The sequence below is a fragment of the Leopardus geoffroyi genome, chromosome X (genome assembly GCF_018350155.1).
Source record: "Leopardus geoffroyi isolate Oge1 chromosome X, O.geoffroyi_Oge1_pat1.0, whole genome shotgun sequence".
Lineage (NCBI taxonomy): Eukaryota > Metazoa > Chordata > Mammalia > Carnivora > Felidae > Leopardus > Leopardus geoffroyi.
The window spans coordinates 98,718,510-98,735,848 of record NC_059343.1 but is presented as its reverse complement, the minus strand read 5'-3'; the positions used below and the strand labels follow the sequence as shown (position 1 = coordinate 98,735,848).

Genomic DNA, 17,339 nt, shown 5'->3' with positions numbered 1-17,339 from the left:
AATTGGGTGGGGCGGGGGGGGGGGTGGGCTATACAAAGTTCTTTAGGCACATGACGATCCTCGTAATTTTGCCTAGGGGGATCAGGAAGGATTTCACAGAAGAGAGAACTTTTCCACTGGGTCTTGAGGATTGAGTAGGAGTTCGCCAGACATCGGGAGAGAGGACAGGCAGTCCGGGCAGAGGGAACAGCAGGTACAGAGGGAGTGGGGTTTCCAGGAAATCGCAGGTTTTTCTGTATGGCTGGAGAGTGAGTGCAGGTGGAGGTGGGGCAGGAGAGGAGGTGGGATGGGCCGTGGGGGCCACGTGTGTGAAGGATCTGATGGTGTGCCATAAGGAATTTGGGCTTTCCCCTGTAGCTCAGAAGTCAGTGAAGGCTTTATCTGTTTATTTGAGAGGGGGTGGGGCGCAAGTGAGCGAGGGGCAGAGAGAGAGAGACAGACAGAGAGAGAAGCAGGGCTCACCTGAAGTGGGGTTCGAGCTCACCCGATGTGCTACTCGAACCCACGAACTGTGAGATGGTGACCTGAGCCGAAGTCAGGTGCTTAACGACTGAGCCACCCAGGCGCCCATCAGTGAAGGCTCTGAAGGAGGACAGCGGCATGGGGGTGGTGAAAGGGCTAATTTCAGTGTAGGCAGCAGAGACCCGGGCCTGGGACCAGGTGGGAGCGTCTTGCTCATGTCTGTGGGAAGGGAGGATGGGCGCAGCGGGTGCAGGGAAGGAGGGGGACGACAGACTGAGAGTGGAGAGGTCGAGTCGACGTTATGCGCTGACTGAAGCCACAGCGGTGAGAGGAGCGGAGCTGAGGCGATTGTAAATTTCTTCGATTGTAAATTTCTTCCCGCTTGAGCCACAGGAAGCAACAGGGGAACCGTTAGTCTCTGTTATTACAGAGGTGCCGTTGAGGGGTCATTAGAGTATCATGATGCCTGTTTAAGCCACTGGCTTAGCTGAGGCCACCCGGGGAGGGGATGGAGGGTGGAAAGAAAGGTAAGGAAGGAGCCCCGGGGAGAGTGTCAGGTGAGCCAGAAAGATGGGGAAGACACCCAGAAGCCGGTAGGGTCCTAGAAGCCAAGTTTCCGGAAGAAGGGGTGGCCAGTCTCCTCGAACGCTGCAACAAAGGTCAGATAATGGGTGAAAGTCGGCTGCGTCTGGCAACTGGGGGACACGGGCGACTCGTGCGTCTGTAGCCCTGGCCAAGGTTCCCAAGACCACAGAAACTCCGGTTGTTGCCCTGGTCGTGTGCGCCCATGGGTGCGGGCTGAGACGCCTCCCCGCAGTCAGATGGGGTGCGTGGGGTTGCCTTCCTATCAGTTTGGGCTGAGCCACCTCCACTGTCTCCTCCTTCCCGCCCTGGGGTGTGACAGGCCAAAGTTGCAAGTGGGGCGTATGGCTATGGAATAGAACCAAGCTAACTGGCTCTATATGGATTGGATCCGTGTGACCACGACCTCAAAAAGCTGCATTTAACTGGTTACGAGCAACGGTATACGGTACGTTCAGACATATCACAGAACGCAGCCTTTTCTTGGACAAGGTGAAAAGTTCCATCTTACCTAGAACAGTAAGGGAAACCCCTCGGTAAAGGGCTAGGAACCCTTCTTGTTGATAGACAGTAGAAAAAGCATGGAAGATCCCTCGGTAAGATGGTTCCAGCAGGTTCTGCACAGTCAGCCGGGTTTTGATGAGGTCTGTAGGGTAGGTCACAACAGTGGAAACCATGCCTGCGAGACTCCCGGCCATGATAGATCTCCACTGGGAAATATGGCCCAGGTCATCCGTGAACAGCATGACAAACCTAGGAGACAAAAGGGGGAAAAGCCCAAGAGTGTCGGCTATGGATTGTGCTAGAGTGCTCTCTACGATTTCTTGCATTATCTCCCCGAGTTTGGAAAGGTTTTCCAAAGTGAAAAGTACTATACTAATGTATCTGTAGAATTCTAGTTAGCTGCGAGGAGCCGTCCAACCCTCTTCTTGATGTCTACCCTAAGTTCTTCTCACTTCATTTGTTTAAAAACCATTTTATTTTTGGGGCGCCTGGGTGGCTCAGTCGGTTAAGCGTCCGACTTCAGCCCGGGTCACGATCTCGCGGTCCGTGAGTTCGAGCCCCGCGTCAGGCTCTGGGCTGATGGCTCAGAGCCTGGAGCCTGCTTCCGATTCTGTGTCTCCCTCTCTCTCTCTGCCCCTCCCCCATTCATGCTCTGTCTCTCTCTGTCTCAAAAATAAACATTAAAAAAATTAAAAAAAAAAAAACAACATTTTATTTTTTGAAAGTTTCTTTCTTTATTTGGCGAGAGAGAGCCCGAGTTGGGACAGGGGCAGGGAGTGGGGAGGGAGGGAGAGGCACAGAGAATCCCAAGCAGGCTCTGTGCTGTCAGCACCAAGCCCCGATGAGGGGCTCGAACTCACCAACTGCGAGATCATGACCTGAGCTGAAATCAAGAGTCAGATGCTCAACTGACTGAGCCCCCCCCCAGGTGCCCCTCTTCCCACTTCATTTTAAGCATTTCTCCCCTGTTATCTGCCTGTCAACCCCGGCTTGCCAGTGGGATGTAAATGAATAGGAGTATTTGGTAAATCCTGGAATGTGCCCCTTTGGTTCTGTTGAAACTTAAACGAATCCCTTGAAATGATAACTTGGGGCATCCCCAGTGGTTGATTTTTTTTTTTTTTTAAACTAAGCTCTGTGCCCAATGTGGGGCTTGAACTTCCAATGCCGAGATCAGGAGTCACACGCTCTACCGACTGAGCCCGCCAGGCGCCACCCCTGCGCCCTGTAGTTGAGTTTTAAAAATGTATTGGTTGAACAATTAGAAGATGTGTTACCCCACTCACTGTCTGGGAAACGACAAGTAAAAACAAGGTACCATTTCTCCCCTCGCAGATTGGCAAAGATGAAATAGTCTGAGAATATGAAGTGATGGTGAGGACCTGGGGAAACAGGAATGTTCACCCACTGCTGGTAGAAATGTAAATTGCGGGGGGGGGGGCGCCTGGGTGGCTCAGTCGGTTGAGCATCCCACTTTGGCTCAGGTCATGATCTCACGGTTCATGGGATCGAGCCCCACATCAGGCTCTGTGCTGACAGTGCAGAGCCTGCTTGGGATTCTCTTTGTCCCTCCTGGTGCCCCTCTCCCTCTTCTCTCTTTGAAAATAAATAAACATTTTTAAAAAAGGAATGTAAATTTGGTACGGCCCCTTTGTAGTATCTAGCACAACTGAAAGAAAGCCTTTCACCCCAGAAATTCCATTTCTAGGCGCATCCCCTGGGGAAACTTCTGCACATGTACATGTGAGGACACATACGACACTGTTGCTGTGAAAAGTCAGACAACCTACAAGTCCATTCATAGGGAGATAAATTGTAGCACGCTCATACAATGGATACTGTAGTTAAAATGACTTTGCAACTACGTATTCACGTGGATAATCCTGAAAGCATAAAGTTGAGCGCAGAAAGCAAGTCTCAGGCTGACTTCCAGTGTACGACAATTAAGAAACTATTTACACTGAAAAACACACCCATGAAAATCATACCTTGTATCATTCATTGAGAGGCGTTGTCGATACATATAAAAATGTGTAAAATAGACCTCCAGGAAGGTGGAGGGGGGGAAGGGGCTGGGAATGAGAATGAGCAGGACTCCAGCTTTCTCAGTAATATTGTATTTTCTTGTATTAAAACAAAGAAGGTACTTGAAGTATCTTTTATACTTTCATACTGTCGCTCGTACTGTTACTTCCGCGCGGCGGGCACACGGGGTTTGTGTTTCTCTACAGTTTTATAATGGAGTCCAAAATGGCTTTGGGTGGACTTTTCCAAATGCCAACCAGAAAGCCACTGTGTTACAGTCTCTCTCTCTCTCCCCCCCCTTTATTTACTTGTTTATTATTTAACTTTTTAAAGCTTATTTATTTTGAGAGAAAGACAGCAGGAGGGAGAGAGAGAGAATCCCAAGCACTGTCAGCACAGAGCCCGACGCGGGGCTTGAACCCACGAACTGCGAGATCACGACCCGAGCTGCAACCAAGAGTCAGAGACGCTCAACCGCCTGAGCCACCCAGGTGCCCCTTTTTGGAAGCAGTGCATCCCCTAGTCATGAGGGCCTACCTTGGCAGAAATGGTTATAAAGGGACTTTCACACAGTACCCATTCCCTGGCCAGGAAGCAAAGGAATTTTACTCCTTGCTGATGAGGACAAAATCAAAAAGTGCTTGGAGACCAGGAAAAATAATATTCTCTGCCGGAGAATGGGGTAGGGGAGAGGGAGAGAAATATCAAGGGTTTGACTGAAAGGAAAGTGAACGGGGCTAGGCTAAAATAAAATTATTATCTTTTTAACAACGAGAGCATCCTCAGTACTTTGGCTTTTAAATCTCCCGCAAAGAGGCATGTCCTGAAGTCACTGAAGAGGTTCCAGGAAGGTTTCCTTGGCGCCCAGGTAAACACTCATTGGTTAAAAGCATCTCCTTCGAACTGTAGGAAAGTCTTAACTTCATTTTGTCAACCTGCCTTAACCGCACTAATGGAAAACTTAAAAAAGTAAAGAAACACTCGTGAGTTAACCAGCTGCTTTTGTATAAATTTTTTTTAAATGTTTATTCATTTTTGAGAGACAGAGAGAGACAGAGCATGAGCGGGGAAGGGGCAGAGAGAGACGGAGACGCAGAATCCGAAGCAGGCTCCAGGCTCTGAGCTGTCAGCACAGAGCCCGACGCGGGGCTCGAAGTCATGAACTGTGAGATCATGACCTGAGCCGAAGTCGGGTGCTCAACCGACGGAGCCACCCAGGCGCCCCAACCAGCTGCTTTTGAAAGTCGCAGTAACTACAGCAGGCATTCGCCAAGGGACCATTGGCCTGTTTCATGGCATGGACACTTCCTTGTTCCTCCCTTTTTTTTTTCTCCCCAGGCTAGTCAGGTTGGAGGGGACCTGAGGAGGGGCAGGGGAGACAGAGGAAATGGAAATGTTCCACTGGAAGGGCGGCCCGCGGCAAGCAACAGGCCCTTGGTTCACTGAATACCTTAACGGACTAGGAATAGGAACCTTGTCTTTGATCAGTCTGGTTTACAAAGGAGGATCTTCCTCTCAAATCTCCAAAATTAAGAGGAAGGAGTCCTTTCTTCTCAGACTCTTACCATCTGAACAGGCAATGACCACCAATCCTTCCCCTTTAGAATTGCAGAGTCAAGGCAGGCAACCCTGATAGGCCATCGATGACATCAGCTTAAGCTCTTGTCTGATTGCCTGGGGCGGCAGTGGCCCCCTTTCTGCTCTCCTCCCCCAGCTCGCTTCCCACGCAAGCACAGAAGCTTTTCCCAGGGAGACTGGGTAAGCTGGTGAACAGCAGTGACCCTTGCCTTTCAGCCGCGATGATATTTCACACACCCTGGACATATGTAGGTAGAGCTTCAACCTAATGTAGCTTAGCAGCCAGACCCAAGCTCATGACGTGGTTATACAATAAAGAGGTGGTGTTGGTTATGAACTATTTCAGTGTGGCAGGGACCCAGGCCAATGTTTATACAGCTAGACGAGGAGTCGTGGAGTAAAGTTGGATGAGCATCTACTATTTGATGTATTTGAAAGCCATCTACTGTGTTACGTACTATTTATTGCAAGGACCTAGCTCCTAAAAGACTATGGAGTGGACTTTTGATCAGAAATCCAAGTGAGCAGACAGATGATGGTGGGCAGAGCCCTGGACTAAGGAGCCAGAAGACCCGGGTTCAAGCTCCAACTCTGCCATTAATTCTCTCTGGGGGCAAGTCAATTAACCACTCCATTTCCTGAACATTCTGGACGCTTACACTTTGTTCAAACCCACGATCACAGGCTATACCATGAACCTCCGCCAACTGTTTTCACAAACTCATGGCCAGGAAAGAGTAGAGATGAGTCAGTAGGATGCTGGGCCAAAGGTATCATCTTTATGTAGGAGGGATGGCACCATGATTAATCAACCACTTGGCTTTCTATGCCTAGCCACTCACTGAAACACTTCCTTTTAGTTTCCAGAAAGAAAATAATCGCGCCGGAAAAATTATTAGCAAACTTAGCCGGGGTAACTATCTCTTTCTTCCTCTCCCAGTCACCAGCCTGTCTCAGGTGCCCTCAGCTGCTACACGAACTAGTGCAACAGGTCCCTAACTGGTCCTGCCACCAGATGACAGTAATTCCCGTGGAGTTGCTTTTCATCATCACACCCACCCCCCACCTCCTTAAAAATCTCCCATGCCTAACCTTGGCCGTGCGGAACCAGACTTCTTAACCTGGCACTCTGAGGTCTCATTCTAACCTGTTTTTCTGGCTGTACTTCCCATTACTGCTGCAGACCCACCTTGTGTCCCAGCCATGCTACATGCCTCCCCGCCTCTGTGCCTTTGCTCTTGACATTACCTGCAACCTCCTTCTCCCCGTCTTTGCCAGCAGATTCCTCCTCGTTCTCCCAAGGCCAAACTCAGATGGCTTTCTTCCTCTGTGAAGTCTTCACATCTTCTCCTCATCAGAAGTGTGAATTTCTTTTTCTTTTTTCTTTTTTTCTTTTTTTTTAAGATTTTATTTTTAAGTAATCCCTACACCCCACGTGGGGCTGGAACTCACAACTCCGAGATCAAGAGTTGCACGCTCTACCGACTGCGCCAGCCAGGCGCCCCAGAAGTGTGAATTTCTATAGCATTTCAGCCACACGCTACAGACACACTAATCTTACTCTTCTATCACTCTGTAAGCTCTGGTGCACAGGGACCGCGCCCCGTTCATCTTTGCGTGGCCCCAGCATTACGCACACAGCGGGTACTTAAGGAAGCCTGGCTAAATTAATGTCAGATGAATGCAGACAGAAAGGCAGCATGATGTAATAGAGTAATAGATCTGGAGGCAGAAGGTCAGGTGACGGGGCTCTCTGCTCGATCACTGAGGAGTGGTGCGGCCAGTCTGAGCCCAATTCTGCATCTGTAAAGTGGGCATAATGCTTCCCACCTTATGGACCTTACAGGGCAGGAGGCAGGAATTGTAGAAATCCAACGTAGAGGCGATGGATATATTGGTTAGCTTGATTGCGATCATTTCACAACGTCCATCAAAACATCAAGTCGTACACCTTAAACATCTACACTTTTTATAGGTCAATATCTCAATGGTGCTGTTAAAAAAAATCCAATGATGTCTATACATACTAGGTGGTGCCAAGGCCAAGGGCAGGCTTCGTCATCCTCAGGAGCTTGCTTCAGGTTCTGTTCTCTCTCTGCCTCCCCCCACTCATGCTCTGTCGCTCAAAAATAAATAAATGCATAAAAAACCTTAAAAAATAATAAAAAAAATTCCTAAGTCCCCTTGTTTCTGAGTGGCCCAGCAAACACTTGTTCAGCAAACATTTTACTCTTAGTCCCAGACGCCTACACCTCCTTCTTCTTAGTTCGGAGTGACATCTCTACCTCATTTTGCCAGTCTTTGCAATCTCGTGTGTGTGTGTGTGTGTGTGTGTGTGTGTGTGTGTGTGTGTGTGTGTGTATTCCGGAACATACATAGGAAATTAAGTTTGGCTTTCTCCCCTTAATCTGTTTCACGTCAATTTCTTAGTCCAGCTAGAAGAACCTCCCACAGAGGAAAAGGTCTTCCTCTCAGAGGAAGGCTGTCCCCAGAACAGCTGACAATACTTCAACTAGCCTTCAAAGTTCCACCCCCTTCTCCTTGGCACACATTCCAAAGTAAGATTTCCATACCACTTTGTGGAGAATGGAGGGAAGTAGGGAGGACTGGAGTCATTAAAACTCTGATAACTGGGGCGCCTGGGTGGCTCAGTCAGTTGAGTGTCTGACTTCCGCTCAGGTCATGATCTCCAGCTTCCTGAGTTCGAGTCCTGTGTCGGGCTTTGCACTGACAGTAGGGAGCCTGCTTGGGATTCTCTCCCCCGCTTTCACACTCTCTCTCAGGATAAATAAAACTTACAAAAAAAAAAAAAAAAAACCCTCAGAGAACTGTTTACAGACATCAGGCCAGATGTTGCAAGAGAGCCTTGAGAGAAATGCCCCAGGATCTCACTACCTTTCCTCCCCAGGGGAAGAGAAGGTAACTTCTCCCAAGCCTAGGTCATGCACGCTAGAGACTCAATGAGAATGATTCCATCTGGCCTGTCAGCTGCCAGGTAAGCCGGGCCTCCCAGAAAAAAAGGCAAAAATCCTGGCTGTTCGCCTCCAAGGCTTCAACTGTGTGGTTAAGACTGTGAGCTGTTTGTCTACTTCAGAGCCAAGGCCAGTCTTCGGAGTTGGCACTGTGCGCCACGGAATGAGGAACACAGGGACCATCCCAACCCAAGTACAGAAACATCCCCTCTTCCTGAAATTCCATCAGTACCATTTCATTCTTTTAAGCTTGTTTTCAGTTAAAATGCAAATATCTCTGAGCTCTGAAGAAGCTTTGAAGACTCATCTGGTATTTACATGTTTCGATAAGTTTCCTTAAGAAGCAGCTGTTGAGGGGGCGCCTGCGCGGCTCAGTGGGTTAAGCCTCCGACTTCAGCTCAGGTCAGGATCAGTTCGGGAGTTCGAGCCCCGCCTCCAGCTCTGTGCAGACAAGCTCAGAGCCTGGAGCGTGCTTCACATTCTAGGTCTCCTCCGGCTCTCTCTATCCCTCCCCGAGTCGCCCTCTCTCTGTTTCAAAAACAAACATTAAAAAAAAAAAAAAAAAAAAGCAGCTCTTGTTGGAGAAGGTGAAAAAAAGCCCAAAGGAGGAGGCCGGTGGGCAGAGGGTGCGGCGAGACAGTAAGTTGAGGGGCCTGTTTGCAGCCTCTGGTGAGCCCAAAAGGCAAGCTTCGGGGAGGGGGGGGCGGGCAGAAATCTGTGGCCTTTGCTGGCGCCTCCCCCTAACCAAGCACTTTCTTCGGCGGGCTTTGCTCACAACTGCGCCACCGCGCAGACACCCCTTCCACGGGGTCTGTCTCTCCTGAGGCAGCCCAAGGCGAACTTTGCAAGTCGGTGCACGGAACTTTCCAAGTCGGTGGACGGTGGGAATGGTTTGGAGCCAGCTCTCTGGAGATGCTTTTGCCCCATTCCACGTCCTCGCCCGTCCGACACCGGTGAGCCTCTCCGGGCGGGGGCCGCGCCCCCACAAAACGGCGCCTGGCGGGGCAGGGAGCCCCAGAGTGCGCCCGGGGGGCCCGCGTCCCGGCCTAAGTGCCCCGAGGGGCTCGCACGCGATCCGGAAGGAGGCTGCGCCCCCTCCCCCCGCTCCCCGAGCGCGCCGCCCCCCCCCCCCCCGCCCCGAGCGCGGGCCCGGGCAGCAGGGCGGCGTCGGGCCGCGGCGGCCTCCCGGCTCCGGCTCCCGGGCCCGCCCCGCCCCTACCCTACCCCGGCTTACTTGCGGTAGGCGGCGAGCTGCACGGCGCTGCAGGGGAAGAGGCGCAGGCACGCCACCGCGTTCCCCTTCCACAGGGCCCGGGGCCCCTCGGCGCGCCACACCCGGAGCCCCTCGGCCCACGGCCCCCGGGCTCGGCCCCGCCGGGCGCCGACCTGGGCCAGCACGGTGGCGAGCTCGAGCGGCGCGGTGAGGCTCAGGCTGAGCGCCCCCGCCACGCCGGCGCACAGCAGCCGCTGGCCGCCCGTCAGCCGGCCGTCCCGCCGCCACGTCGCCATCGCGCCCCGGCCGCCCGGCCCGTGGGGACCGCGTGGCGCGGGGCTGCGGCTCCCGGCGCGGCGGGCGGATCGGGCCCCGCCCGGCAACGGGGCGGGCCGCGGCCGGGACGGGAAGCCGGGTCCTCGCCCGCGCCGGCCTCGGGGCCGGGACTGGGCGGGGAGGCCGCCCCGGGCTGAGGCCTCGCCCCTGCACCGCGCGCGCTGCGGAGGGCCCGGTTCTGTTTGCCGTTGAGAGTCCCCAGGGCCCCGCCGCCCCCACTTCTTGGTTCCTAAGTCTTCAGCGCTCCCCCCACCGCCTCGTCTCTCGTGTTTACCTCTCCTCCCCCGCCCCCCTCCCCTTTCCACATTCCACCTCGGCCGCTTCCTCCCCGGGCCGGGGCTCTCCTTCCGACCTCTGCTTTTCTGCTCCAAGAAGAAGGCGGGCCAGTTTCGCAACGCAGAAGGGGAAAAGAAACCGATTACACACAGCTGCCACCCGTCGCCCTTGTCAAACATCGGGTTCCCTCCCGCACATGATCTCATTTAATCCTCAAATCATCCTTGAACAGGTACGTCCTCCTTTACTGCCCTCCTTTGGAGAGGCTGTACGTGGTGGCGGCTAGAGTTTGGACTCTGGAACCTGCCTTAGCATCTCGGCTCCGCAGTTTACCAGCCGTGTGACCTGGGGGAAGTCCAACCTCTCCGTGCCTCAGTTGCTCGATCTGTAGTTACTTCCTCCAGGAGTTGTTGTAAAGATTAAATGAACAATGACACAGGTAAGCACCTCCGGGCAGCAAGAATTTCCTGTCCCCTTCAAGGTCCTTCTAGATAAAGAATCAAATTGACACGAGGGGCGCCTGGGTGGCTCAGTCCGTTTAGCGCCGAACTCTGAATTTCAGCCCCGGTCATGATCTCACGGTTCCTGAGTTCGAGCTCCCTGCCCCCCGCCCCCCACCCCCACCCCAGTGCAGCTCGGGCTGACTTTGTACAGCCTGCTTGGGATTCTCTGCCCCTTCCCTGCTCGTGCTTGCTCTCTGTCTCTCTCTCTCTCTCTCTCTCTGTCAGAAAGAAATAAGTATACTTAAACAAAAGAATCAAATTGACATAAGACAGATTAATAGAAGATCAAATTTAATTTTGTACACACAGGGAACCACACACACGTGGAAATTCCAAAGACAGGCAAAACAAGGGATATATGTCATCCTGAACTCAGAAGGGGGTAGGGTCTGGGACTTGAAAGGAAAGGAATGCAGCTCACCGGGCAGTAAGAGCAGATGTTTGGTAATTAGATGTTTGTCCTGCCAGACAGATGCGTCACTCAGATAAAATTTATCTCTGGTAATAGCCCTTTATTCGGGAAAAGACCCTCAATTTAAATTCTTTTGTGTCGTTAAGGGAGGGGCAAACGTTTCTTTTGAGCTCACCGGGGTCTCGATTGCCTCAGCTCCAAAGAGTTGGCCTGCCGGAAGTGGTCCATCTTGGGACCGCCTGTCCACGGCCCCCGAAGGCACTATGTGTGCTACGATTAGATATTATTTTGCAGAAGAGGAAACCGAGACGGGGAGATTGACCTGCTCTAGGTCACAGCTGCTGGAGGCAGGCGGGATTCAAATCTAGGTCAGTCTTATGCCACCTAATAGCTACACTACACGTCCGCCATGACTGCAGGGTGTACCTCAAATAGGGACATTTTCAGTGGTTTTGTAAGCTTCAGAGGGCAAGGAATGGAGGCTAAGAGTGATTTGGCCAGAACCCAAGAAGAATTGTCTTTTTTTGTTTTTAAGAGGAATTTTCTTAAGTTAAAAAGAATTCCCAATTTCTCCCTGTCCCTCTTTTTAAACAGCCACATTGATAATAACAGTGAAAAGGAAAGGGGCAGTCAGCAGTCTCTTAGGGTAAAACATCCCAGGGACACAGTTGCTTTTAGGCTCATTCAGTTCTTTTCTTTTTTTTTTCTTTTTACTTCTTAAAAAACATTTTTTTTAGTGTTTAATTTTGAGAGAGAGAGAGGGGAGACACAATCCGAAGCAGGCTCCGAGCTGTCAGCACAGAGCCCAACGCGGGGCTTGAACCCATGAACTGTGAGATCATGATCTGAGCTAAAGTCGCATGCTTAACCGACTGAGCTACCCAGGGACCCCTCTTTTTTATTTTTGAGAGAGAGAAAGAGCATGAGTAGGAGAGGAGCAGAGAGAGAGAGAGACACACACACACACAGAATCCGAAGCAGGCTCCAGGCTCCGAGCTGTCAGCACAGAGCCGGACGCGGGGCTCGAACCGACGAGCCGTGAGATCGTGACCCGAGCCGAAGTCGGACGCTTAACCAACTGAGCCACCCAGGCGCTCCTGTTTTTCATTTTGTTTTAAGGCAGCTTGCGTGAGCGTCACAAGTGCACCCGTCCTGACGACAGGGTACATACATGCTCTTGTCTCCAGCGCTGCTGTTCTTTTTGTCCCCAGCACGAATAAGATGCTCCAGTGAGCCAGAGGCGGGAACAAGTGTTTCACTTTTCATAGCTGGGAGCTGGGAGAAATCACCAGCCGACGGTTTATTTTAACCCAGAAAGTAAAAAAGTATATGTTTCTTTTTACTGCAGGTGCATTAAACGGTAACATGACGAACAGGAATATGTATTGCCTGTCCTTCTGTCTTTTCGCGATAGGGTGCTAACACAAGGAGGTGTGTTCTTCTTTTTACTCTGCCACGGCCCATTCATTCGCTAGGATTGACAACCTGGTGTGCGTTGATCTTAACCATAACTCAGTTTCTGATGGTGTCTTGGATGTGCATTGTGCCTTGTAGACTCGAGCTAACGTTACTGCTTCTGTTGCACCCTCGTTGAAACGTCTGTGAAGAAGCACTAGCAGGTTAAGGATCCCCAACTTTGGAAAAGGAACGTGATGTGAAACTAGAATTCTCTGTTTAAAAGGTATGGTTACTTTTTAAAGAGGAGGCGGGACTCAGTTGGTGGAGCGTGGGCTCCTGATCTCGTGGTTGCAAGTTCGAGCCCCACGTTGGGTGTAGAGATTACTTTAAAATAAAAATAAAAATTGGGGCGCGTGAGGGGCTCAGTCGGTTAAGCCTCTGACTTGGGCCCAGGTCATGATCTTACGGTTCGGTTCGTGAGTTCGAGCCCCGCATAGGGCTCTGTGCTGACAGTTTAGAGCCTGGAGCCTCCTTGGGATTGTTATTAGCAAAAGAAAAGAAAGGATTGCTGTAGGCCAGGACATCTGCTTTGGAGGGGTGGGCAGTGCCGGAAGGGAATGGCAGGGTGTTTATCATGCAGGTTACGTGACAAGTGCTGAGGGAAACATTTCTGATTGGCTGTTAGAAAGTCACATTCCTGGGAGAGGTGGAAACTAAATCTCGGCTTGCTGTCCTAGGTGGGGGGCAAGTGACTCCAGTTTGGGCTTTTTTTTAAAACAATAAATTACTTTAGTTGACTTGCTGATGTTTCTCAGATTATAGTGTACCTTGCTATGATTTTTAAAAATTTTTTTAATGTTTATTTATTTGAGAGAGAGAGAGAGAGAGAGAGAGAATATGAGCGGGGGACGGGCAGAGAGAAAGGGACCCACGGAATCCGAAGCAGGCTTCAGGCTCTGAGCTATCAGCACAGAGCCTGACGTGGGACGCGAACTCACCAACCGCGAGATCATGACCTGAGCCGAAGTCGGACGCTCAACCGACCGAGCCACCCAGGCACCCCTATCTTGCTATGATTATACCAAAGTTAGTTGATGCCTGCTCTCTTAATTTGTCTTCTATTCTTTAGCCTTGTGGAATTTTGCAAATTACAGAAGTAGTACATGCCTGTCAGAAGCTGGGACAAACAGTACAGAAGTGTATTAAAGAGAGTTAGGCGCCCCCTGCACATGCTTCGAGGCGCTCAGGGGTAAGAGCTTGGCAGGCATCTGTGCACCTTTCCTTGCATTTTTTTTTCACGCTCAGATACTCCTTTATGTGGGTTTCCCCCTCCCTTTGTTCCCTCCTTCTGTTAAAAATGGAGTCACTTACGTTAAACCCCACCAAAACTTAGTACCCAGGCTAATTGCAGCTTCCCAGCTTCTCCCAGAAATGTGATCCTTAACCAACCTGGGACTTTTCTGGTCAGCATTTGGAGGTAACGCTGCTGGACCCTCCCATTCCCCTTAGGGGGGTGGCCTTGCCTAAAACAATGCATTCTTTGCTAAGAATACAGGCCCACCCACCCCCACCTTTAAAACCCTGGGCTGCAGCTCAGTGGAGCGCCTTACTATCTGCTAGATGGAGTGCTGGCAATTTGATCTTTACATTTACTCAGTTGAATTTTTTTCTTTTCTTTTTTCTTTTTTTCTCATTTTTAAGTGTTTATTTGTTATCGAGAGACAGAGCACGAGCAGGGGAGGGGCAGAGAGAGAGAGGAGAGAGCGAGAATCCCAAGCCGGCTCCTCACGGCCAGCACAGAGCCGGACACGGGGTTCAAACTCATGAACTGGGAGATCATGACCTGAGCCACCCAGGCGCCCCATGCCAGCCTTTCTTTTAAACAAAAGCGAGATCATTCCTCTGGAGAGACATCCAAAAAGCTATTCAACAGGTTCCCTCAAGGAAGGGAAACGTCAAACTTGGGAACAGAGGTGCAAGGGAGATTGAGGTTTGACTGTGCCCTTTTGTGTTGTAGGGGCCAAGGCCGACTGCCCCCAAGATGTGCCACTTTGGTCACGCAGATCATGCCGAGCTGAAAACAATCCAGGCCCAGAAGACGCAGGGAGAAATTTTGACCTTGCCCCCAAAACTGCCTCAAAGAAATGAGATTGGGGACGTGCTCCAGGAAGGGAGCCATTGCCATATTTACCTACATTATAATGTGAAGTAGGTATGATAGAGAGCGAGGAATTCAGCAAGGTCTGGTTGATCAAAATCTTCCCTGTGTCCCATTGCTTCTGGATGACCCAGTCAACACTTATTTACCACGTTCGCTCTTTTTCATTCTTCCTGTGAGCATTCCTTCCCTTTGTAGTCTCAGACTCCTTCCTCCTCCTTAGTTCAGGGTGACTTCGCACTGCCTGGCTGTCTTTGGAATCTTAACGTGTGTGTGGATTCCCTATGCCCCTGAAATTAAATTTGATTTTCTCCTGTTAATTTGGCTCCGGTCCATTTGCTTCTTACTCCAGCTAGAAGGATCCTGGAGGGCAGAGGTAATTTTTCCTTCCTCACAGTGCTGTTTCCCTCCCCCGCTCTTTTTGCCAATTTAACAACAACGACAAAAAATCTCTACCAATTAAAAAAAATGCTCTCATCCGCCATCAATTTCCTCTGAAGCATTCCCGTTCGGTACAGTGTTTTCTGTGACATTGGCTTTACCCTCAGGAGGGGTCGGTTTCAAAATGTTGACTGGCTCTTGGTGAAGGTCCGAATGCAACAAACTACGACCTACCTTCTATTTACGTGTTAGTTGCGTTCCTGGGAAATTTCATGCACAGGAAACCGTGCAAAAGCCGGTTCGTCTTTGAGTTGAGCAGAGTTAAGCTCTCAACTCGGATGATTATTATTAACACGAGTGTCTGGTAGGATCTATGGAAGTCATGAAGGAGGCAGGACATTCCCCTGCATCGCAGAGGCCTGGCCTTTGCCCATTGATTGCCAGTAGAGCACCACAATCGGTGAGGCGCCCCCCCCCCCCAATTTTCAAAACGCCCCCCTAAAAGCCAGCGCCGTTCCTTTTGAGAACCACGTGCTCTCGCCGCTGCTCCCTCGGCCTGGAAAGTTCTTTCCTCAGATGTTTGAGGAGCTGGTTCCTTCGGCTCGTTCAAAGCTCAGCCGAAACGTTACCTCCCCAGAGCGCTGGCCTTTCTACCCATTCCACGGAGGCCCTGTTCACTTTACCACATCTTGCCGCCTTCCAATTCTCCCTATAGCATCTGTCCCGCTCTCCTACTTTTCTTTCTCGGTTGATTGCCTGTGTTTTCACCTACCAGAGTGTAAGATTCACGAGGGCAGGGATCTTGTCGCTTGTTCACAGCTGTGTCCCCCGCCGCGCCCGGAGCGCTGGTTGACTCACGTCACTCTGCCATCGTTAGTTACAGGAAGGAAAAAAAAAAAAGGAAGGGAGGAAGGAAATCTCTTTTTCCGCCGTACGATTGGGCAAAGATGAACGAAACACAATGTCTTCATGAAAGTTTCTAGGTCATGTGTGATAAATAGCAGAAGATTAGCTGAATTCACAAGATCAGTGGATTCAATTTGCACTGGATGATATTCGGCCTGGTCAGAATTGGATATTTGCCATTTTACGTTTATAGCCGCATCTGGAATTCTAAAGTGAACTGATACTTGACAGGGACACTTGGCTTTTAGCCCCAGTCCTCACCGTCACCCTGTCTTCCGTGGCAGTTTTTTTGGCAGACGTGTCAACAATGACTTCAGGGGGCGCCTGGGTGGCTCAGTCAGTTGAGTATCCGATTTCGGCTCAGGTCGTGATCTTCCGGTTCGTGGGTTCGAGCCCCACGGCGGGCTCTGTGCTGACAGCTCAGAGCCCGGAGCCTGCTTCGGATTCTGTGTCTCCCTTTCTCTGACCCTCCCCTGCTCACATCCTCTCTCTCTCTCTCTCTCTCTCTCAAAAATAAATAAACATTAAGAAAATTAAAAAAACCTTCGCAGTGAAATATAAGCACCATAAAATGTGGCTTCCGTGGCTTTGGCATTTTTATCCCTTGGCACGCGGTATTTAACTTTAGGCGATGCTTGGACATCCTTCTGCTCCGCTTCAGAAGTTTCGATGATGTTTGACGCAGGAAGCCTTCGCGTGAAAACTAGGTGAGGTTTTCATTCATTCATTCATTCATTCAATCACTCATTTATTCATTCCACAAATATTTAACAAATACTTGCTCTGTATCAGGAACTATGCTGTCACCTCATGGAATTTAATTAGCTCCCGTGACCAGGCCACAGTAATCCAAATTTCAATTTTTTTTTTTTTTATGGTAGTCACATGATACTTTTAGTTTCTTGGCTGCTGGTAGGTTACAACTCTGAGAGATGGTCCAGGTTGATAGAGTGATACATCTGTAGTACCGTGTCAGTGTAAAACGCACTGTTTTTTTTTTTTTGGTTTTTTTTTTTTTTTTTTTTAATTTTTTTTTCAACGTTTATTTATTTTTGGGACAGAGAGAGACAGAGCATGAATGGGGGAGGGGCAGAGAGAGAGGGAGACACAGAATCGGAAACAGGCTCCAGGCTCTGAGCCATCAGCCCAGAGCCCGACGCGGGGCTCGAACTCACGGACCGCGAGATCGTGACCTGGCTGAAGTCGGACGCTTAACCGACTGCGCCACCCAGGCGCCCCAAACGCACTGTTTTTAAATTGTTTTTTTTTTAATTTTTGAGAGAGAGAGAGAGAGCAGGCGAGGGGCAGAAGATCCAAAGCGGGCTCTGTGCTGACAGCAGGGAGCCCACTGCAGGGCTCGGATTCACGAGCCATGAGCTCGGGACGGGGGCCGAAGTTAGACGCTTCAGGGACCGAGCCACCCAGGCGCCCCAGTGCAAAAAGCATTGTGCTCTTAGCAGGGACACAATAAGGGATTAGAGCCCGGGCGCCCAAAGTGAATGCAGAAAGCAGCTTTATTAGTGACAGTACACTTAAGGTGGGACAGCTGGCAGGCCCCCAGGCGGCAACTGCCCTGAGGGTACAGGGTCCTTTCCTTTTCTGTGAGGGAGGCGGTCTAGGACCTGGGACAGGG

General features: G+C 50.7%; 1 protein-coding gene and 1 long non-coding RNA gene across 5 annotated transcripts in view; one reads left to right on the top strand and one right to left on the bottom strand.

Moving 5' to 3' along the window:
• Nucleotides 1-9,731, bottom strand: part of SLC25A43 (solute carrier family 25 member 43) — a 35,581-nt gene extending 25,850 nt beyond the window's left edge. The window contains exons 1-2 of one of the 2 annotated variants that reach the window (XM_045472640.1): nt 9,358-9,731; nt 1,556-1,797 (exon numbers count right to left, since the gene is read on the bottom strand). In XM_045472640.1, coding sequence (XP_045328596.1) covers nt 1,556-1,797; nt 9,358-9,632 — 517 coding nt within the window. In that variant the 5' untranslated portion in view covers nt 9,633-9,731. The remainder of the gene's footprint in view (nt 1-1,555; nt 1,798-9,357) is intronic. The other variant, XM_045472639.1, reaches the window with a different exon arrangement.
• LOC123595236 lies at nt 8,891-14,739 on the top strand. 3 transcript variants are annotated; one of them, XR_006711091.1, is made up of 4 exons: nt 8,891-9,076; nt 10,181-10,387; nt 12,212-12,544; nt 14,279-14,739. It is a non-coding gene; the product is annotated as an uncharacterized LOC123595236 (long non-coding RNA). The 3 variants fall into 3 exon arrangements; XR_006711092.1 differs by lacking the exon at nt 8,891-9,076 and adding an exon at nt 9,436-9,543; XR_006711090.1 differs by lacking the exons at nt 8,891-9,076; nt 10,181-10,387 and adding an exon at nt 9,885-10,180.
• The last annotated feature ends 2,600 nt before the right edge of the window (nt 14,740-17,339 follow it).